The 23,122-nt window shown below is 41.7% G+C and overlaps 1 protein-coding gene across 1 annotated transcript in view; it reads left to right on the forward strand.

The window, feature by feature from the left end:
• Window positions 1-2,367: 2,367 nt before the first annotated feature.
• The window catches only part of xylt1 (xylosyltransferase I), a 79,846-nt gene continuing 59,091 nt past the window's right edge, over window positions 2,368-23,122 (forward strand). Inside the window, exon 1 of the mRNA XM_085356326.1 lies at window positions 2,368-2,646. Within this exon, the coding sequence (XP_085212452.1) occupies window positions 2,368-2,646 (279 nt within the window). The remainder of the gene's footprint in view (window positions 2,647-23,122) is intronic.

The raw sequence follows: 23,122 nt of genomic DNA on the forward strand, positions 1-23,122 counted from the left end.
GGCGTTGTCACTGGAACTCAAATGGCAAGATTTCCTTTCTTCATATTAACCCATCATAATACCTTACCTAACTAGCTGTATCACATGTTAATTCAATTCAATTCAGTTTTATTTAACCAGCGCCAAATCACAACAACAGTAGCCTCAAGGCGCTTTATATTGTAAGGTAGGCCCTACAATGATACATACAGAGAAAAACACAATAATCATATGACCCCCTATGAGCAAGCACTTTGGCGACAGTGGGAAGGAAAAACTTCCTTTTAACAGGAAGAAACCTCCGGCAGAACCAGGCTCAGGGAGGGGCGGGGCCATCTGCTGCAACTGGTTGGGGAGAGAGATGGAAAACAGGATAAAAGACATGCTGTGGAAGAGAGCCAGAGGGGTAAAGCTAAACTATAAAGCCATTAAAGATATGTCCTTCTTTATGAAAATGCTAATCATTTGAGCATTTCAATGTCACTTCTAGTTGTTTTGAAATGTATTTAAATTCTCCTAATTTTGAAGCCATTCTGGAACAATAACAGAAACTTTTTGTGTAGTTATGTAGCAGCATTGTCTAAAAATTGACTTATAATTTAATGGTTATGTGGACATTAAAAAAAAAAAACAATATGTAAAAAAATAATAATCAGTCAAATCTGATCCGATAACAAAAAAAACAAAAAAAAAGTTTAAAATGTTTGCTAATTTTGCTGTTTTAAAAGCTTTGAGTGCTTTCACTTTCAGTTTGGTTGTCTCTAGTGGTTTCTGTTTTTTTCTCATGAGTGAGATGTTAAACGCAATAAGCTGCATGTAAATTTAAGATAATAATAATAATAACAAACTGGTGCCATTTGCATGAATATTCGCCACCTGCTGATTGTTAGGACAGCTCCACTCTCCAAACACAGGCATTTTTCACATAAGTCATTTTGGCATGTCACAGCAGGGAAAGCACAGCTGTAAAAGAATAAAATTATTGATGACTGAATTCTATTCAGCTTCCTCAGTTCCAGGCTCCTGGTATTCTTCATGCTGGGTCACTGTTGTGACTTACTGGAACACTTGAGCCATTTTTAATGTTTTTAGCAACACCTACGCTTTTTCTACATTGGCAAGTCAAAATGCCTGCTGTGTATAAAAAGGCCTGTTGGAGGAGATATTATTACTTTCTTTCTGTCATTTATAAAAAACCTGGGAACCATGGAGCGTTTTAGAAGAGAGAAAGAAAGTGTAAGACAGAGAGAGTGGCCAAAGAGAGGTTTCCTCAGAAATACTGTACAAGTCAAAATAAAATAAACTACCAACGAACTGAAGGATGGGAAAATAGTTTCATCTTGAATCTATCAAAGGGTTTAGAAAAGCCTTGGTAAGATGGTGAATCCTGCTCTCAGTCTATTCTGAAATCGTAATTATGTTGCTGGTATGAAGGAAGAACGTTAGAGAGAGCGAGAGACTCATTAAATCCATGGCAGAAGGTGTGCTACAGTAACCAGTCAATGAGCACTTCTCTTCCACACAGTAACAATAAAAAAATAAAAAGTGGCTGTGTGGACATAATCACACAGCCAGTACTAAAAGCATAAATCTGTGCTAGACTTTATGAATTTCTAATATCGTCATAAAGTCCAAACTGTACATTTTCTTCTCGGGGCAGCCACCATCTCCAGCACTCTTCCAGATCTTACTGGGTGAAAGATTAGTGTGAACAGCAGGTGGGTCTATTGGTTAAAAGGACAGTTGACCAGATGACCAGCCCCCATAATGAAAATTATATTTCATTTTGGACTGGGGGCAAATCACCAGCTTCATTATTCAGCTGTAGCACATGGGGGAGGACAAATGTAATTTTCCTATTGGATCCCAGCTGGGCTGCAGCAAATGTAGTGCAAAGGAGATAATCTTTCTAAAACCCAGAAAGGCCCTAAAAAATTCCACTGGGGTGCATTAGATAAAAGCTGCCAGTGTCTGACAAGAACCCATTTAAGCCTTACTAATACGGCTGTTTTCTGCCCTCTAATGATAGTGACATCGGCCATTTCAAACATTTGCAGGTAGCTATTTAGTCATTACCTGAATTCCTTTAAAAGATGAAAAATGAGACTTCAGTTCCTCTCACGGACAGTGAACAGCAGAGACAGCCGTACAGATGCCGGGAGCATCCTCTGCTGCTGGAAAGCTCACCGAGTTTCACCACACGGTGGCCCTGTGTCTCCTTCTCGACGCTTCTCCTCGCCTCAGCCGCCGTAAAACCGAGACTCCCTCCCTCCTTCTCCACCACGACCTCCTCCTCCTCCTCGTCCTCCCTCTACTTCCACTCTTTCCTCCCGTCGCGCTGCGCAGAGCCACAGACGGTCCTCCAGCTCCGTGCAGCCCGGTGCGAAGATGGTCGGCGGCTTGTGTGCTCGCAGGCTGGCCCGACGGTCGCGGTCCGCGCTCATAGCTGCCCTCACGGTGCTGCTGGTGCAGACGCTGATTGTGTGGAACTTCAGCACCCTCGACTCCGGGGAAGAAAGAGAAAACGGAGGGTCAAACGTGCGGGAGAAGAGGGACCGGGTCGCGGGCAACAAAGCCGCTGGCAGCCACTATTTCCAGCACGGGGACAAGCAGCGGCAGCATCTCCCTCCGCCTGGGAGAGGGGGGTCTCGCCACACACAGCAGCCGGTAAGACAGAGGCGCTGCCGATGTATTCATATCGTATCCCCCGCGAAAAAAAGACTGTCTCGCCGGGGATGAATGGGGTTGGCAGGCAGGTCAAACATCTCCACGCACACGGCAGGGCCCAAATGAGTGTTTGAATTGTTGTCAGTAGAGCAAAGGCTGTCTCGCAAGGAAATGATAGGATGTCAGATGCAAAGCGAGCCCTTTTTTTTTACTCTACCAGTGCTGGGAGACTGGCATCCTGGATGCTCGCTTTGGTCTGGAGCCACACTGCACCGTTTGAACGTCCGTTTAAATGAACGCACTCGTGTCCAGACTTGAGTTTGAAATGCCAAAGCTGAGTATGAAATCTGGAGTCAGCCCGCACACACGCTGCTCTCTCCAGTGTGGAATAATAGCACAGAGGGGTAAATCCTTCTCTAAATAAGGCTGTTTTAATAGCAGAGTCAGTGGCTGAGGTTGTAGCCTATACCTGTCATGCTCTGTTTGGTATTTCAAGTCAACTACAGTTGCTGCATGGCTCAGCAGCACTGTCTCAGCAGGCCAAATAGAAACATAACCTAATTTGCAAAGTAGTTTTGGAGTGTACAGAGAGCCTGTTTGTGAAAACAGGAACAGTTTTATTGGTTGTGGCAGCGTGAATCACGAAGCACAAGACAGACGTGGAGCCGAAACAAACTCCCAGACCAGCATAATGAACATCTTCAAAACAATATGAATAAATCAATAATACTAAATCAAGTTAAGTTATTGCCTGTGGGAGTGTACCCATTTACAGTCATTTAGAGAATCTAATTTCACGTTTGACTCTTTGAAAATCTTAAAAAAAAAACTGGCTTCTACAAATCCAAATATTTATTTGCAGGTTCCACAAAATGACATTTTTTGCCAGAGGCTAACATACTGAACGGTTCCACAGTTCTTCCACACATCGTTTGATTAATTTTCACAACCTGATGTATCAGATTACATTCTCGAAAACCGAGCTTCTGACTGGGGTTCTTGTCAAGCAGCTAGGTTGCCCTGAAAAAGTTGGACACCGTTGTTCCTGGCAAGTGTGCAGTAGTTTCCCTTCATAAAGCTGCCAGTCATTCATGTGTAGCCCACTCCTCATCCACCATGCAACCAGTAGATAACAGGCTTTGATGTAGTTTGATACACTGTGCGACAGCCAGTCTCTCAGAGCCGTGCACTGTATCATCTGTCTCCTCCGCAGATTTTCTAGTGATTCACTCGCTTCATGTGGTGGGACACTGAGTTCCACCTGCCGGCATCTCCGCAATGCAAAGTCACGCCGAAGCAAGGTTATATTTGAGTCAGTATTCTATTTTTTGACAGAGAATCCTCTAATGAAATATCCCTGCATAACTCCTGTGTAGACAGTGGTCCTTCTTAGTGAGTTTATCTTCTAACGCTTTATGGTTTTATATCTATTTTAATGTGTTGTACATGTATGACATAAGAGTAACAGTTGGGTGTCAAGACCTTTTTTTTCCTCGCTGCTTTAAAAACAATCTGCCAGATGTATATGACTGTTAAAGCACATACAGTCAGCCTGTATCCAGTCAGTACAGCCTATGAGCGCACTTGCTCCATGCCTGTCGGATTTCTGCTTGCTCTCTCCACTTTGGTGGCCCCCCCGGATTCATAAATTCAACTGGTGCTCTCGGCCACATACACTGGTTAATCGCTGCATTTTTTTGACAATAGAAGAATTTCTATGTGATAACTTGTGTTGGATGGAAACATTATGCATAGCTTTGGATGTGTCATCCCAGCAGGCAGGAGCTACAGTTGTCATTAGTGGTTGTTTCCTGTCGTGTCTCTTCAGGGAAATTCTGCTCGAGAGTGTAGACATTTTCTTTTCTAGTCCAACAGACACCACGGCTTTCCTTCACAAATAACTGGATTTAATCACGAGTGATATTATGTCAGCTCTGAATTTGTCTTTTCACGCACGCTGTGGCTACCTGTTAAAGATTCATGACCAAAAAGTTCTGCACGTATTAATTAGTCTGTCTTGTTTTGCCTGACATCGGTTTATTACAAGAATTAGTATCATGATTATTATTAATAGGTGCTTATTAAGGCGGTGCTGGTGATAGATGTGAAAAACTGTTAATGTGCCAGAATTAAACCAATCTACCTTCAGCAGCAGACTGAGGAAAGCTCTGAAAAGAGTCTGGCTTCACATCTGGTCGTCAGCGGTTTCTTTCCATCTGCTGCACTAGTCATATACTATCATCATCCCCATGTGCCCAGCGGGTGTCCACCTCACACGTGTTGTAAAGAGTTTTCCCATTAGTCATGGTAAGACACGTAACATTACCACTGATGTACACTTTTTCCATTGTGCTGAGTTTTCCTAATGGTTTCCAATAGCAAATATGGCATTACAAACCATCTGGAGATGTCTTTTTACTGTTTTTTCAACATGTTTCCACAGTGTGGTGATGATATATGATGTGCTTAACCTCAAATTATTATAAATTTTATTGTAATATAAAGATATTCAATACAGAGACACATTTGGCTTTGGTGTATATCCAATTTCTTCAAAGAAGCAAAAAACAGCAGATATGTTAATCAAATTGTTTGTGATTGACAAGGCCTTGTTAGTTCTGAGTCGGAGCAAAACACAAGTTTTGCTCTCAAATTAGGGAAAAATTTTTGGGAGGAAGCTTCCGATTGCTGTCCTGTGAGCTGTATCTCTAGGTGTTCACATCCTTGGCCACACTTTGCTTGAATATCAATATTTTATTGTCATTAAAATGGATTTAAAGAGTGTCAGAATTAACATCAAGTTTAAAATGGAAACATTTTTTCTCTAGTCATGCTGGGACCAACGTTCATCTTGCCATCATGCACACCGCCTCACATGTACACCTTAGATTTGTCATATTTAGGAGCTTTGTTAAAATCCATTGTTGCTACCATCTATCCTCCAACTACCACCACAACCAACACTGTGTCCGTGATCACACTGCTGACTCACACTGACACACATACACACCAGCACGCTCAACAAACACCCAAAATGTTGTGTGCGTGCAGGGAAACAGTTCCCCACAAACACCCACATGCACTTAGAAATTTATAGCTACACACAGAGTGTGCGTCATTTTTTTGTTTTCAAATTTCCCTTTTTGAATGTACATATACATGTAGTGCTGTAGTTTAAAGAGCAGACAGGATAAACGATTGCATTTGTGCTAATGTTGTCTATATTTATGAGCAAATGTTCTTTTTTTTTTTCCAAGAAATGTCCACTGCTTGTGCTTCTTGTGCCCCCTTTTGCTAGCAAACACTGGAAAATAATGATAAAAAGCTTTTTAAAAAGTGTAACATGAAAGAGCAGCTCAGATTTACACCACGGTGAAACAAATAATAGATTAAGATACAGCCGCTCACCTAACTGACAGTAATGTTGGCTTAAATCCCCCCAAGTGAAGCAGTAAAGAACTGGCAAGTCTGCAGAGATAGTTAAAGATTAGACTGTGTGCTGTGTTTACATTCATCCATCCATCCATTCCATCCATTCGCTTCCGCTTATCCTTTTCAGGGTCGCGGGGGGCGCTGGAGCCTATCCCAGCTGTCATAGGGCGAGAGGCAGGGTACACCTTTTACATTCATTCACATGTTAATTGTCATTCATGCAAATTTGATTTTTGACTGTGACACTTCGGGCATGCACTGTAAATCACTGTGAAGTAATACAAAAGTGTGATTGTATTATGAGTTTAGGGTCAAAATATTCATTTGTCCTTCCCTGAAAGTCTTTTGTTCACTTTGTGATAAAAGCTGCTTGTTCACCTTCTTCCATTTTTAAATTCAGTGCTTTCTCACGTTGCCTTCCTGGCGGTATCACTTGCCCCGGCGCTACTTCATGCACCAGTCACTGTCAGTGCTGGGTTTTGTATCCTGTCAAAGACATTTTCACAGTGGTAATTGTCAGTTAAATTGGCACTCCCCTAAAGTAAATCGTTGTAGAGTGCGAGCTATTCTGTTTTAAACAGACCTTTGAACGTACATAATTACAGTCCATGAAGATGCACTGTGTGATTTAAAAATTCAAACGTCTCAATCATTACATCAATAAAGTGTTGTTTTGTTAAACCTGTAATGAGGCAAAAGTAAAGCACAGCCTGCCCGTCAGTGCATCCAACTGTGGTTGTGCTTTTACACACAGGGAGTTTCTTTTTTTAAGTGCCTTTAGTCACAGAGAGAGGTGGGAACATATTCAGATCTAAGGGAGGAAGTGTGCACCTCAGACTTGAAAGAGACACATCGAAAACCCAAGACACTTTGATGTTGAAGTGTAATTTGTATACGTGACACCGGTGCTTCTTCCAGCAACGGAAAAAACATTTTATCATTATCATAATGCAATACTCTTAAAACCCTGTCATGTTATTTCACTAAGCTGAGCCTACTAAAAGGCAAAAATGTCAGTGTCAGTGTGGCATCCTAAAACTTTGATTATGTGCTCTGTAGCATGGAGACTGAAAGTTTCATAGAATCCACAGCACAGATATTTCCCTGTTTAACACTCTTCCTAGCACACATTATGCATGTATTGGAAGCTTTTTCAGTGTAATCAGTTTGCAGCATTCGCTCCCTTGTCTTCCTCTTCTCCACTGACATTGTGCAAAGGAGGAACAGCCATTTAACTATTCAACAGGTGTCACAGCATGAGAAACATACTTATCAGGAGCAGAACACAGAGAAGAATGACTCACACAGTCCTGTCAGTCATCTTGACTCTTGCTTAGGAGATGAGCATCAAGCGTGTTCCATTAATTAATTATTTAACAGTTCAAAGGGCTAACAGCATCATGAAATTAACTCACTGTCCGGTAGGTTTCTACTATAGTTTACAAAAAAAAAAACGGAATCAGCAGCAATAATTTTGATAATTGTTTAATAGATCAACAAATTTATGCAAGTGCATTTCTTTTATTTATTTTCATTTTCTCAAATTTAAGCGTAAGAATGATGTTTCTTTTGTTCTGTTGGTTGGAGATGATGGTCGATCTCCATGCAAGATGACGACGCTGACATTTTATTCAATCAAAAATTAATGAAAAATCGAACTGATGAGGTTAACGTCCGTAATGACAAGGCAGATGCTTATCAGACAAGCTTCGCAGCTTTTTCCTTAATGACTGTTTTTCTGGACAAGAGGAATGAGAATCTAAATGTTATTCTCCCGTTTACCGAAAAACTGTCAAACGTGTCACTCCAAAATCGGGCTGAATTTTGGGGAGTCCATGAGGGTTAACACCAACTGCGGTAAACCCCTAAGAACTATATACCTGTCATTGATATTTTTTTTCATATTGCATTTGCATCTGCAACTTATTAGTTAGTTAGCTAATGGGTGGCATAGTAATAACTACAACCACAGCAATGACATGAAGTCAGTGACAAAGGGGACCTGGCTTTTGCCCTAGAAAGTCCAAAACTATGGACAACCTGCCTCTTATTTATTTATTTAATTCACTTTTTATTTTTTTATTATTTCTGTATATATTATTTCTGTGAACCTTATAATCAAGTCTTTTTTTTTAAATAACAATTCAAGCCCATGCATTTTCTCAGCTGCATGAAAGCTAAATATAAACTGGATTTACTGTCAGTCCATTTCTACATGTGCTACCCAGCTATCTGTTGTTTACACAATTGCTTCCCAAGTGTTTTTATAGTACCTCAGCTAACTTTTACATTTTTTTAAAAGAAATATGGGAGTTGTTGATGTTGCATCAGGTCAAGCGCACTTAAATCCATATGTATTACAGTACACTCCATCAGGTTGTTCTTTTGCTGATAGTTCCTTTTTCCTGCAGTGCACACACAAAAAGTGTGAACTTCCTCCAAAAGCTATTTGAACTACAAAAGCTTTCTCCAGTCCTAAAGTGCTTTGTGAGTCTTTGTGTCCTGTGTAGATGCCGTTGTGTTGGTTATGTTTGTTCACTCGTTTATGCAGGTTTTCCCATAAATTTGAAAGGGATAAAGTTGAAAGAAAATCAGCTTCGGTGTCTCTCAGTGCACTCTCAGAGTAATGTGCCAACACATTAGACTCTGTATATGGATGTGTTTCTGTGTGAGATGTGCTCTGCTTGATGCCTTTGTTTGCCTCATCTGTAAAACTGCACAATCAAAGCTCATAACTACTGTTCATGGTGCTTCCGCCACGTCAACTCAAACAAAGCTCACTATTATCACTCATTACAGCTCTGCGTCAACCCGACATTTGCATACACAGAAATCACTACACACCACAACTTCAGACCAGCCAACTCTCCTGCCTCAGTGTGACATACCCCACCCCACCTCTCCGTCACCCACCCTGCCCTTCATCCTCCCATCATCCGTTGCCTGTCGTTACAGATGGTTTCATTCCCCAACTAGAGCTGGGCGATAGAACGATAACGATATGTATCGCGATATAACTTTTACTCGATAGAGAAATTAAGCTATCGCGATAGACCTCGCCGCTCTTGTCCTCTTAAAAAAAGGTCAGCCAATCCAAATTAAGTAGCGCAGAGCCGAACCAATCACAGCCGCAGCGTCACGTCGCGTGACTTGTTACGTACCGCACAAGTGCCAAGCCGCACGTGTGTTTGTTTGGGAAGCAGCCAGCGCGTAATGGAGGAAATGAGTGCGCCGACTAGAAAAATCAACCGAGCGTGACCGAAGAGAAAACAGATGATGGTTCCAATGCCGGAGAGATTGTCGAACGGAAGAGCCATAGAAGTTCCGTAGTGTGAAGGTATTTCGGCTATTTCAAGTCTGACAAAAAATAGAGTAGCGTGCACTGTAAATTGTGCCGAAAGCAAGTCTGGAAATACAATAAACTGGTGCATGCGTCACACTGTGCGCCACGTTATTGTTTCGGTGAAATGAATTTCTACAATACTGTTACTGTTAATTGTACTCTCTGCAGTGTTTAAATGCTTACATATACACACAGTTACTGTCCCTCCACACATACGACTCGGTTCTGCTTCTATGCCGCAGCTTTGTTTACTTTTTCCCACCGAGGCTTCTAGACTTCTGATTGGCCAATATTTCTGCACGGTTAGGAATCTAGCGCCACCTGCTGCTTTGGCATGTTCATAGCAGCGTTTTCCTTCATTTCTGCCTTTATGTGTGGACGGGATTATTTTTTTAAAACGAAAACGGAAAATCTCCGTTTTCAAAAATACCCGTGTACGTGTGGACGTAGCCTCAGTCTCTGACTGGAAGCGCTAATTCGTCATTCGGCTTTTGTCAGACTAAAGTAACTGTTAAAACTGTTTGAAAAGCTAAGCTATACAACAAGGAGAGATTGAGAATTTCCTTTTAGTTCTCAGTTTATTTGATATTGACAAAAGTTAGTCAGTTTTGTCTGTTCTTCTGTAAAACAAACTAAGATTTATTTTTAGAATTAATATTTTGTTTCTAAGTGGAATTGACAATTTAGTCTGTTTCGTTTGTTCTATTTTGAAACTTAAATGCTTTAGCGGCTGCCTTTTGTGTAGTTTGCAATATTTGCCTTTATTTATCTGAAAAAGTCTCATGTTCCTTAAGTACATCTACCCTGTTGAACTTATTATGGGAAATAAATATTTAAATAAAAACAAGCTGCTGATTATTTCACATTTTACTTGTGAGCAACGGCACATTTAAATCTTACAAATATAGTTATTTGGCTTATATCGTGATAGATATCGTTATCGCCTGAAATGAAAAAAAACATATCGTGATATGAAAAAATCTCATATCGCCCAGCTCTATCCCCAACACATTAATAACGCATCATCCAGATGAATAAAGCTATAAAATACGTAGCGTTGCCAATAATCCCACAGGTAAGAGGCTTAGCAGACAGCCTTAAGGGAGGGAGAGACAGAGAGACGAACTTTGGGGGGGGGGGGGGGGGGGGTGAAATTAGATTTATCTAAAATCGGGTATCCATGTTAATATTTAGCACAGAGTTTAAAGGCTGAATATAAATGCACACATACACGCACAAACACTGGTTTGGACTAGAACCTCGCCATATGGAGGGATTATTATACCAGTTTTTTGTTTTTTTTTTTAATCTTGCTGTTTTTGAGTTTCAGGGTTATCCCTTTAAAAAGAGCGTTTATTTTTTGTGTAAACAGTAAAGAGATGAATGCCACCCACTGAAAAACTCAGATTCCATATGTAAAAATGTTTTTTAACAAACAATGAACAATCAGTCTGACAAAGCTAGATGTTTGAAGCTCAGTTAAACAAAAGTAATACATATTACCATGCACAGTAATCAGAGATTAGCAAAACTCAAGCGCAGTCCTGTTGATTTTCATTTACTAACGCTTAATAAATTACAAATCTCGTGAGAGTCTTAGATGTAACTGAGAAATATTCTGCCAATTTTTTTACACGATCATGGTTGATTGGCAATTTGCTGATTAATAAAAACAGGTGTGAGCATCTCTGAAGCAGTGCTGTCTGAGAAAATAAACTCGATGATGACATACTGAGGTCATAAGCGCTATCTTAGTCTTTCTGATTTGATGTTAAAAAGCCTATTTTACATTCAGCTTGAAGAAAATTGGCCATTAAAAGACTAAACGCTGTGAGAAATTATCACCCACTATTTTTTTTTAAATATAAAAATCATCTCTGCCACCGGTGCACACAAACTGTTTGAGTTCAGTTTTTGATTGATTTAACAACTCATTTCTGCAACTCTGCAGCTGGTTTCTGCTAAAACACAAACTCAAGTAATCTTTATCTTTTTTCTAAAGGAACATACAGTAAGTGATTTGCTTTCCTCCTGGTGTAGGCTGTCAAGTAGACATGATGAGAAACTGCAGGTCAGATTTTCTGTACTGGCACTCACGTCTCTTTTCTTGCTGATGTTTTGGCCTTGATGACACTGCACACTGCATATGTAGCATCTCTGTTGGATACCCTGCAGCATTCACCATGAATGAGCTTTTGCTGTGGCTCATTAAACAGTATGGAGATTGTTCCTCTTTTAACCCTAATGGTCACATCTTACTTAGGATGACAGTCTTGTCAATGAGGAAGCACATGACAGACTGTCCACTTCCCTTAAATCGTTGCAGCAACATGCAACACACTGGTCCACATGTAAAATGCAAATACATTAACATGTAATCATGCCCACACGTACTAATGACACTGACAATGAGCCAGCGCCTTGCTATTTCCTCCTCAACATGCCATACACTAATCTCCATGTACTGTGTTATTGTAGTAAGACAGAGGGAGGGAGGATGACAGAAAGAGAAAAGAGCACATGGCGGTGTGGTGAAGACACAGGGTAAAGACATGATGGCTGGGTAGAGATAGGGCTATCCGGTCTGTCAGGGAAAGCTTTTGTCCTTCCAGTCCCGTAGAGCAAGAGAAGAAGAACTGACAGCAGTGCTTTTATTCCTCTTCCTCCTCCTCTTTTTTTTCTTCTTCTCACAACTGGAGCTGAATGCCAACAGCCCAGAAGACTTGTCTGCGTGATTAAGAGAGAAAGTCAGAGGGGAAAGAAAAGAGAGATAGAGACATGCAGAGAAAGAAAGACAGATATGTAAGACAGAAGAAAGCTGGAAGAAGAAATGTTGGATGGAAAAAAGAAAAGATGAACGTCTCATCCCTTCTACAAATCCGATGTCGACTCAAATCCCAGCGTAATCCTCTGGGGAACCCGGTTTGGTTTGAAGGCTTGTTAGTGTAGCTTGAGTCCCACTGGCATAGACTTCTGTGGTTGGAGACCGTTTCTGGAAACTAACCTGAGCCCAAATAGTCTCCACTCCTTCAGGGTTCAGGTCTGTAATTTTTCTCTCTGTTGGTAAAATCTTAGATTTAGTGGAAATCTGGTGCCAAGACAGTGATCAGCAGGTTTTATCAACCGTAAATATATAATAAGAGCTCTGATTTGGGATTAGACTGAGGAAGATGTTTGAAAGAATAATCTCAGCTTGATGTTTCAACACAACTGACTTGGTGTGACTCCACTGGTTTACTTCTTCACTCTGACTGATAAGTTGTTCCATTAGGATATTTCTTTGTATTAACCATGGATAAAATTCTAGCATGCAAGCTCCATGCATGCAATGGGGCAGTCACCTACCTGGTTTACTTTAAATAATAAAAATGCAAGCAGGTGAATATTAAAGAACAACATCACATTATTTGCAAAATAATGCAAAAGTATGATTTAAATTCACCTATAAGTATCAGTATAATATGTATCCATTCATGTATTCTTCCCCTTGTGGGGGAGTTGTGGGGGAGCTGGAGCCTATAACAACTGTTGTAGGGCCAAAAGTAGGGTACATTCTAGACAGATAGCTAATTTGTGGCAGCGACAGAGACAGATAAGACGCAAATAGAGACAGATAACCCTTCAAACCTTCATTCAATTTAGAATTACCAATTAATCTAACCCCCTGCATGTCTTTGGACTGTGGGAGAAAGCACAAGCACCCGCAAAGAATCCACGCAGAAATTGGGCGAACATGCAAACTCCACACAAAATGGATGGAAAGTACCGTCCCTACACACTGCTCCCCGGGCACCCAATGGCTGCCCACTGCTTCACTGAGTGAATGGGTTAAATGCAGAGAGGAATTTCCCCACGGGGATCAATAAAGTACACTTTCTTTTCTTTCTATGAGGCAATAGTGCACCACAACACTGTGCTTCCTACCCCAAATCAGTCTTTTTTATTTTTTTCTCTTGCTTTAAAATTTTCTTTGCTCTTGAATGCTTGACAAACAAAGACACAAACGACAGAATAAGAAACACAAAGCTAAGCAAGCCAGAGTAATTAGGACACAATTAGGGAATTAGAGAAATGAATGAGACAAAGACAGGAAGTATTATGATTAACAAAATAAAACAGGAAATGCCAAACACAGTAACAAACAGCACACTTTGAAGCAGGAAGACAGAAAACTGGAATGGCCAGAATGGTTAAAGACTAAGAAACCTGAAGGAGGAGAACTATAAAATCAACACGAGATCATAAACATAACAAAAACCGAACTAGGACTATTATTTGTGTGAGTTTTTTCTCTCCTCATGAGTGTCCCGGTTTAAGCTTGAGTTTGGTCTCCAACAGCTCCTAAGGTAAATACCATTTCCTGTTTAACTGCATTGACCAGCTAGTTATGGTTTGGCCCGTGGCAGGTTGCAGGTAGAGTCATACATTCAACAGAGCTGAAACCTGAAAACCTGCTGTGTTGGAAATCAAGTTGATTGTATCAAGCAGTCAAGAATAAAAATTGTTGAAAAATAGTCAAATATGGTGTGATGGGGGTAACTGAGTCACATTTAGTCACAAATTGGAGAACAGTCATTACAAAGCAGAGGGATTAAAAAACAGTTAAAGGCATTTGAAAAGGAGTTAAATCTAGATATGAAAGTCTGTAGTAATTAAGAACAAGAGCAAGTAACACTAAAACTTAAAATTAAAATCCACAAAGGAGTTGCTGGATAGTCAAATGTTTGGTTGAAGCCCTAGTTGTATTAATTCAACAATATTCTGAACATTATTTAGATTGCACAGAGTGGTTTAATTAATCTCTTACAAATAAATATTTAGAAAAGCAGCATTAAAGATACATTAAGGATATGTTAGATTAAAATTAATGTGCTCAGATTACACTAACATAAAGAGGTTATCTCCTGTGATAAAATCGTAAAGTGCGGCGATGTTTGAAAGAACAAATCATAATCGTGATCATGACATGTTATGCGGGAGAGTTTATTGCCAAGGTCATATTAAGTAATCCCTCACCATGAAGTCAATTGTAACAGTTCAGCTGAAGCTGCCCTTGCTGTCGGGTAGCCACTGTACAGGAAATTCTCAGGTACACTAGAGACAGCAGGGATGCACCAGTAGATGCAAACACCTACATAAAATGCCTACATGTGCATACACACTCCCACACACTCTTCAGTGTCCCTTCTGTGCTAAAGGCACGCAACAGCAGAATGCATAAAATCATTAAAATGGTCTCTGTCCTGAATCACAAAAAACACTCACACATGCAATCTGCCTCTCACAGACGTACACACCCCGACTGCATGGACACAAAGGTTTTCATCATTCTGCTTTCTCCCTTGGCTCATGCATAACATACACACACTTTGGGAGTAAATAAAATTATAAAGCACCACCTGAATAGCTGCTCTTCAGTATTCATATTAAAGCACCGGGAACAGCCGGAGAGCTGGTACCCATTACTGAACAGGTGTTTTCTCCATCAGCAGCGCATTTAGATCCTGTCTGTCCTTCCTGCCTGCTTCCACTCTGCCGAACACTTTAACTGCAGAGCTCATGAGATTTCGACGCAGACGCTCCCATATTTTTCACCATTCTCCTTAAATACTCGCTCAGTCTCTTCATACCACTCTTTCACTCCCCGGTCGTCCTCTCCTGCCTCCTCTTCTTCTCCCTTCTCAAGTGGGGATGTCTTACCGCACTGCTGAGTCGTTCTCTGCTCCTCCAGACGCCGCAGGCCTCCCAAATCAGCTTCAATGAGGAGCCCTGCAGAGGCTGTCGCTGCCGGGGAGAAATTGCGGTGTAATTGAGCTGCGTGATAATAATACGTTCTTCTCTCTGATTTCCTACCAGCGGTGAATCATCAACACCATCATCATCATGCCATCACATCAGCAACGCTCCGTAGACGCTTCCACACTGCCACCGCCTGAGTTGACCTGCTCTTTCACTAGATTCTCTTTCTTGTCGATTGCTCTCGTTCCACTTATTTTATTCCCATTTCCTCTCGCTTTTACTTTCCCTCACTTTGTGCTCTCCACTACTCACCCTTCTCATCTGTCTCCAGCTATACTTCCAGTTTCTGTTCTACTTCATTGGATACAGGGCCTCAGAGGTATAGAGAAATTACACTGTACAAAAAAAAACATGTATATGTGTGAGCAGGAAACAGGGGGCAAAGGAAGAGAAGTTAATTAGGAAGTGTGATTGTGCAAGCGTAATATCAAACACATTTTGGATACATACTACATAAAGCATTCATGATTCTATTTCAGTAAACAGGGAAGCTTGGTCATTTTTTCACAATAGCACTTAACAATTAGCTCAAGTGTTGCATGTTTTTCACTCTCAAGACCCAAGCTCACGTGTATGAGTTATACTTCATGTATAACGGCCTCTGTGTTTCCTGCAATGGCCGTTACAGGGAGTTTGCTAAAGGTGAAAGACTGGGTATGCCTGCATATCAAAAGAAAGGGAGAGGAAAGGTTAATCCATACACATGCACTTTGTTGTAAAGGAGAAAAAGAGAAGTTAAACGGAGGTTGAGAATTTGCCAAGGCAGGTTTTAGACTTGCGTGTGTTTGTGTTTATATCTGTGTTTGAGCAGGAGTAGAGTTTACACATGGCTTTCAGTGTTTTAAGCATCCTCAGGAGAATTGGCTTTCCATAGAGGAGAACCATTAGGAAAATCATTGACCGCTTATTGGTGTCAGCACTCTGCTAGTGTTTGTGTGTATGAGCTCAAACAGAGAACAATGCTGCTCTTTTTTCCTCTCGCGTGCCCCTCCAAATAGCCAGCCTGAGATTTTCTTCTTTTTTTTCTTTGTCCTCAAGTTTCTTTGCTTAATTGCCGTGGCAACTAGGCCTACAAGAACAATTTTAGACAATTCTCAGTTTAATTGGTGTATAGATGATACCTCTTTTTTTTAGAGGTCTGGGCAGAGCTTCTGTGGGGCTTAAAAGGAAGTACACCAATCCTGGCGTATACATTGGATGGATGATTTTCAGCGTGTGACCAAGTTGGTGTGTTTATTCATATTAGGCTCGTGCACATTTGCTCCAGAGGTATATAGACTGTGCAGATAGAATTTTCTTAACTGCTGAGAAAGAGATTTGGTCAAGGCAATTATATTTCAGCCAGGGCATGTCTGCTTGCTTAGCACTCAAGTCTATTTGCCTAAAAGACACAAATGACTGCAATTTAACAGCAATAGAGGGGGAGTGTAATGAGTTGGTAGCTATTTGCCTGATGTGAGTGTGTTGCTGTAAGGTACAAAGAACAATCAAAGGCATAGAACTATATTTTCCCTGGCATTATGTCCAGTGGCAGTGAGGGAGATTAATAAGCAGGATTATTAGCTTCTCTAAATTATTGTGCGTTTTTTGCTAGACCTTCTGTGAGTATTACATTGCTTTAACTGAAATTATTCCTGCACAATCCTGTTTAACCAAAAATGTCAAAATTGTCATATGTGCTAAATAGATAATAGCATGTTTATGAGTGAAGGATTTTGTTACCTCTGAATAAAGCCTGGCTTTCTGTTTCTCCCAGTATACAGTCTGCTTAATCTTTTCTTTTTATAACTCAAGAGCAAGAAAATTCACAAGCAGATCTTCCAAAAATGTCAAATATTCCTTGTAAATTGCCATCCTGGTTTTGATCATCCTTGTTTGTGTTTTGTTGGTGTTTATGGTAGTCCATGTCCACAAATGCATTATGTCATTTTCTGGGATTTGGTGCAAGGATGTTGCAAGAATGGCTCTTTGTCAGATCTTTGATGTCTAAGTCCACTTTTTTCCCCCTGCTGCCTTGACACAGGCAATTTTAAGACGAGAGCAACAAGTGAGACTTTATCTGCTACTACTTCACATGATCCCCTCTAGCATGTTCCTTATCAGCAGATGGAGGCTGCTCATTTAGGTCATGGAGATTTTAATGCTCAAATTTTCCATTATACCAAGCGCCATCTGCTAATAAGGATTGCTTAATATTGTCAAAAAGCAGCAGAATATGTAGGTAAGAGGACCTTGAAATTAAGCTGTAGTTTGAACAGGACCTCCAGGGCTGAAAAATGAATGGAAGTGCTACAGAAACTACAGTTTCTGGAGTGGCCACTTTTCGCTGGCTCAAAAAAAGTAAGGTAATCCTCTTAGATGTCCACCAATACAACATTAAAAAGTATGCTTACAACCAAGGCAGTTGTAGTTTTGCTCTCTATAGCTAATATATATATATATAGCCCTTAATACCAACTGTGAAAGGAAGTACTTTTACATCTCACGCAATAAAAGTTGCAGTATTAGGTGTGTGGCCGTGACTTACAGGTAGATGCAGTGCACTGCAGTGGTTTCTGTCTTTTAGGTGCAGTTTATCCCACCTGGTGACAATGCAGTCATCAAAAAAGTGAAACCTAGTTAGGTTATTCCACCCTAATTTATGTAATTTGCATAAATGCAAAGAGTGAGTTAGCTTTCCACAACAAATGTGAGAACAAATTGCTTTTTGCAGTTTCTTCAACATAATAAAGCGACCTCTCAATTTTAAATACACGTAGACATTGAGGGCTAGCAGGAGGGACCATGCGCTTACCTGCTGCTCTCTGGCAGGTAGCTCCATGCCCTCCTGGGTTTTAAATGCACCTTAGAACACACATGCATCAACATTACAATGAGCGGGTGGAGGGAGGTTTGGAGTCTTCTCTCACCCCCGTTCTCTGCGACCTGCTGGAGCAGGGGGGCTAGGAGGAGGAGTTGGCCGTCCGACTGCGGTCTGGAGTGTGGAGCCTTCCTGCTGCTGCGGAGTCGGGGCGGTCTGCCTCCCCCCACCGCAGGGAAAAGGGAAACACCACCTGGGTCTGGGTGCAGTTCCCCCCTCCAGGGGCGAGGGCACCTAGACCCGGTTTGTAGAGTACGCTTGGGGAGTATGATCGTGTGTACAACGTCTCTTTATGTCTGTCTCCACGTTGGTTGAGTGTGGAGTAAGTGCAAATGAGAGCATGAGGGTGGGAATGGATGTTTGTATCTGTGTGTGCCTGTATGTCTGTGTCTATATGTCAGGTTGGGTGTCAGGCGCCACCTCTCTGGGGACATCTCAGGCTCTCCAAGGTTTGGAGGCCTATCTCCCCCTACCACCACTTCCCCTGCCAGTGGCGGACCCCCTCAGACATCGGTGCGTTGGTGGTTCTTTGTGTCCGGGGATGGGCGTCCAGGTACACACCGGCTCACTCCTTGGCGGCCGCTTATCGGGGCCTGGAGCCTGGGGCTCGCTCGGGCCACTTCGGAGGTGGGGTGCCCCCGGCCTCTCGGCCTGGGGCTCGGTCACTCAGGCGCAGCTGGCTGCCGGCGGAGCTCACGGGCGCGTCACTGCAACTCCCCCTGGCTTCTGCTCCGCGGCTGCTGAGTGAGCCCTCATCTGGGACTCTCCTCAGCTCTTTCCGGGACAGTGGCGCAGCTGCCCCTCTGTTGGTCTTCCATGGTCTCTTGTGTTCTGGGGGCCTCTGGATGTCTGGAGTTTTGATCTCCTCCACACCTGCTTCAAGCCCTGGAGGACGGGGCTGTGGCCCCCCCACACCCTCTAGCAGATTATTACATGAAGGAACCTTTTAAAAAACAAAAAACAAGCGCGTCCATGCTCACAGGTGTACACACGGGTGATCACACCCACAAACTACACCCTTTTTGGCTCCTACCTCAAAGCACACTGTGTTCTGTTGATCTTATGTGCTGCACAATAATGTTTAACATTTAGTATTCACTGTCATATTCCCATATATCATTGTGATGTTGTTTATTCTATTACTCTTGTTCTCTTCTGCTTGCTTTCTTTTTTCTTTCTCAGCAGGTGATCCAGGTGATTGATATATGCATTTTTTTTCTCTGCCCGTTCTGTTGGTTTTTGTCTTTTGCCCTTCTCCCCCGTCCCTCTTCTCAGCTGTTTCTCTTTCCCTCTTTCTTTCTCCCCTTCTTTCCCCCAGTCAAGTCTGTCCCGTATTCAGTAAGTGAAAATAAAATAAACAATAAAAGAAAAAGAAAAAAAAAAAAAAAAAACATAATAAAGCGACAGCATGTTATAGGTCGCTGCATTCCTCAGTTATATCTTTTTCCGTGCCCAATAGGAAGAGTAAGAACATCCCAGAGAAAGTACATGCACAGTAAATTATAAATGCACTGTGTGGTAAGCGTCAGAGAGATGCCCGAGATCTCACTGTTTGTTACTTGTAAGGCCTGTCAGTGTGTGCTGCATACTATATATATCATGTGCAGAAAACCTGCACCTTATTATGTTTAATGGATGAGAGTTTGTGAATTTATCATACCCCTGAGTATGCGCTCTTTAAGGGTGTATGTGGGTAGGTGGATGCAGCGTTGAACGTCAGAGGTCAGGGAAAGCTTTAGTCCTGTCTTGATATGTTCGTGTGTGTCTGTGTGTGTCTATGTGTGTGTGTTCATGTCATGCTCTGCATGTCGTCTCAGCCTCCAGCTGACTCGTGATTCAGAGGACACAGGCTGCGTGCCATGCACTGTCTTTGACCCTTTCCTATAGCAGCTGTTAATATAACGCTGCAGCTGTGTGTATATTTTTGTTGTAATGCTAGTAAATATGGTAAATGGGGCTAAATATGTATATTTGCCACACACTTGTCACAATTAGTATGTAGTCATTGTGAATGATATGTGCATATTTTGCTGCTTTCCATATCAGTGTACAGCTGTGTGTATTTAGTGCCTGCTGGGTCACCCCAGGCACTCTACGCTCATACCAATACCCTGCTTTGGCTCCCAGGGGCCCTAGAGGATTTTTGCTGGGATATGTTGACAAATTGATACTGCCGGACTGGCTAACTGCTTCTACTGTGGTTGGCACCGGCTGCGATGTACTCTGAATACCAAGCGACCATGAGCCGTAAACACGTTCTTCTGTCGCTTTGTTTCCTACAAATACGCACATAAACAACATGACATCGCTGAGCAAACCCTGACTTTCAGATGGACCCAGCTTGCGGAAAAAGCTCCAAATCCAGACTAAAATCTGGATCAAAAACTTAATCCTCAGCTCTGGGGTATCTTATCTGACTCGCTCTGGGGTATGACTTTGGACCATTGCTCCCTTCCTCATTGCACTCTCTTTCTCTTTCCCACTCTCCCTTGTTCTCTTATTTCTCTCCAGCTTACACTCTCAAATTTTGGACAGCTGTTTCACGATGTGAAAAAGGGGGAAGAAGCTTTAATTTTGCCAATAATGCCTCAGTCTGTGCATCTGCTATGTCAGAGTGATTAGAGCAGCAGAAGCTGTCTTTACTATGATGACAAGCCCATATGGTTTCCGTATGTACTAGTAGGCATTAGGCTAGATCTGTCACTTTCTATTAGAATTTGTTTTGCATGGTAATAGAATCATTAAATCTCTCCACAATACAGTGGATAAAGGCAATGTTTGCACATTTTGGTCTTTGATATTTTTTGGCACTCTGTTCAGTCTTATCACTGTTTCTGTTCACTGTGTTTTTGTACACTTGTATACTTCTGTATGCTGGACTACTGGGAAGCACTTTGGGTCAGCTCCTGTTGTTTTTCAGTGTATTTTAAGTGACTTGATTTTGTTGGAGGGCAATAAATGCCCCAAACAACAATGCAAAGGTCTGTGGGTTAATCCAAATTATGTTTGTGTCTGCTTAGGGAGGATAGTGGCCAGTGATTTTTCTTTGTGCTTTTTTAGAGTTTGGAACTCTTAAATCTAATCCCCTGAACACATACAAACACCCAACACATGCATACAAAGCAGTCTTTAGATTCATAGTGTGGCTGAACCCAGTGAACCTAGGCTATCCCTGCACTCTTAAGTAAAAGTACTCGCTGCATCGCATTCACACACACATGCACACAGGAGACTCTGTGTGGCTCTTTAAACAGTTTCCTCTCGGAAAGAGGGAGTGTAGCTCCCGACTGGTTTCGGTTTGCCACACAGTGCATCACTGTAGCTGGCTAGCGGAGCCTTCGGCTTCTGGTCCTTCAGTTGTACCAAGAATCAGCTATCCCCCACCACTTGCCAAGGCTAACCACATAATTACTTGTCTGGCAGAATCTCTTCGAAATGGAGTGCAGAGACACAATTCGAGCTGCAAAGAGCTGCTTTAGCTGAACCCTCAAGCACATGAGACAACAAGGCTAGAGCTCAGCCTTTATAGCCCTCACTGTGTGGTGAAGATAGAGCAGGCTTTCTCAGCTTATCTCTCTTAGAAGGTCATGTATTAGCAATCTTTGGGCCTTGTAGCTCTGTTTCATTCTTATGGATCAGCACTGAGCGCAGTCAACAGCGTAACAGTTTGAAGTGCTCCGAGTTGTGGTAGGAAAGTCTGATTGGTGGTGGTTGGACTGTGGTAGATCAGGATGTGGCAGGCATTCCTCTAGAGGACTGTGTCTCTATATCAGAGTACCAGAATCGACCAAACAAACTCTGCAAAACGATTAAAGTATTTCTACTTAGTTAGTAATTTAAAACGTTGTTTTCATGGTAATATCAGGTGTATATTTATTTATCTGTGTGGCTGAGTGTACAGATGTCTGTGTCTTTTCGTAACTACAAGTGTGCAAGTGGATATGGAAGACTTGAATTTCCCCTGGCTACATCCCAACTCCATAACAGGAAAAGAAGCAGCAGACAAAACTAAGCCAGGAAATTCTTAAATCCAAAGTCTCACAGTGCAGTCAGTCCTTATGTTTTTTCCTGAGAGCGAGAATACAACTGTAAGGAATACAAGACCCAAAAGAACTTCCTTAGTGGGTCAACTAAATGAGTTTTTATATTTAACCTCCTAAGACCCGAACTCTTTCATGGCATGCATTTTTGATTTTTCTTTGCTATTTGGGTTGATTGGGACCTGATGAATTTAAAAACAAAGAATTACTAGATTTTTATTTTTTTTTTACCGAATTTTTGTTTCTGAGAAAAATGAGATCCACATATGAGGACATTCATTTTAAATTTTGATAGAACAGTGACAGTATAATGTCCTCGTAAGTGGATATCAGGACCTTGTAGAGAAAAATTACGTATTTTGGTCCAGGCATCCCAAAATGTGATGCCAGGTCCTGGGAGGTTAATTCACCTTTCTCTGCTTGAAAATGCAGCATTTCAGTTACATTAAGTGTAGCGTGAGTGATATGACCCTGATACTCAGAAACGAGATAAGAAAGGAGTATCAAAAGGCCATCAAGCCCAAGTTGGATTTTAATATTAACAATCAACAAATCATTACTAGATCAATAATCTAATTATTCACTAGCTAGCTAGCTGGACAGAAGAGGTAAGTCCCAAACAAGTCCTCTGTCCTCCTGACTCTCAGCGTGGAATTCCATACTGACTTTTTTAAGCTTTTGGTCCATCTCTTAGCATCATGTTACACTAGCGTGTTTACTGCATTAAAAATTCTTAATGACCTCAATGGAGGGACCCATATCTGGTGTGGACATTCACAGATTGAATGTCGAAACCAGTTTAAAACTGCTTTCATGTGGTTATGATTATAACATCTCTCATCTCTTTCTTTGCAGTTCCTAATTACAGTTTATTGACTTATGTGCCATGCATCATATCACTCGACCAAAACATCAGCCGAAACATGAGTGGCAATAGACAAAACAGCCGTACACGCTACCAAAACTACTAGTGACGGTCGCATGGAGACATTTTACCACGAC

The sequence above is a fragment of the Diplotaxodon limnothrissa genome, linkage group LG6 (assembly GCF_057381915.1).
Source record: "Diplotaxodon limnothrissa isolate DT_005_m linkage group LG6, D_limnothrissa_male_GT1.1, whole genome shotgun sequence".
In the NCBI taxonomy this organism is placed as follows: domain Eukaryota; kingdom Metazoa; phylum Chordata; class Actinopteri; order Cichliformes; family Cichlidae; genus Diplotaxodon; species Diplotaxodon limnothrissa.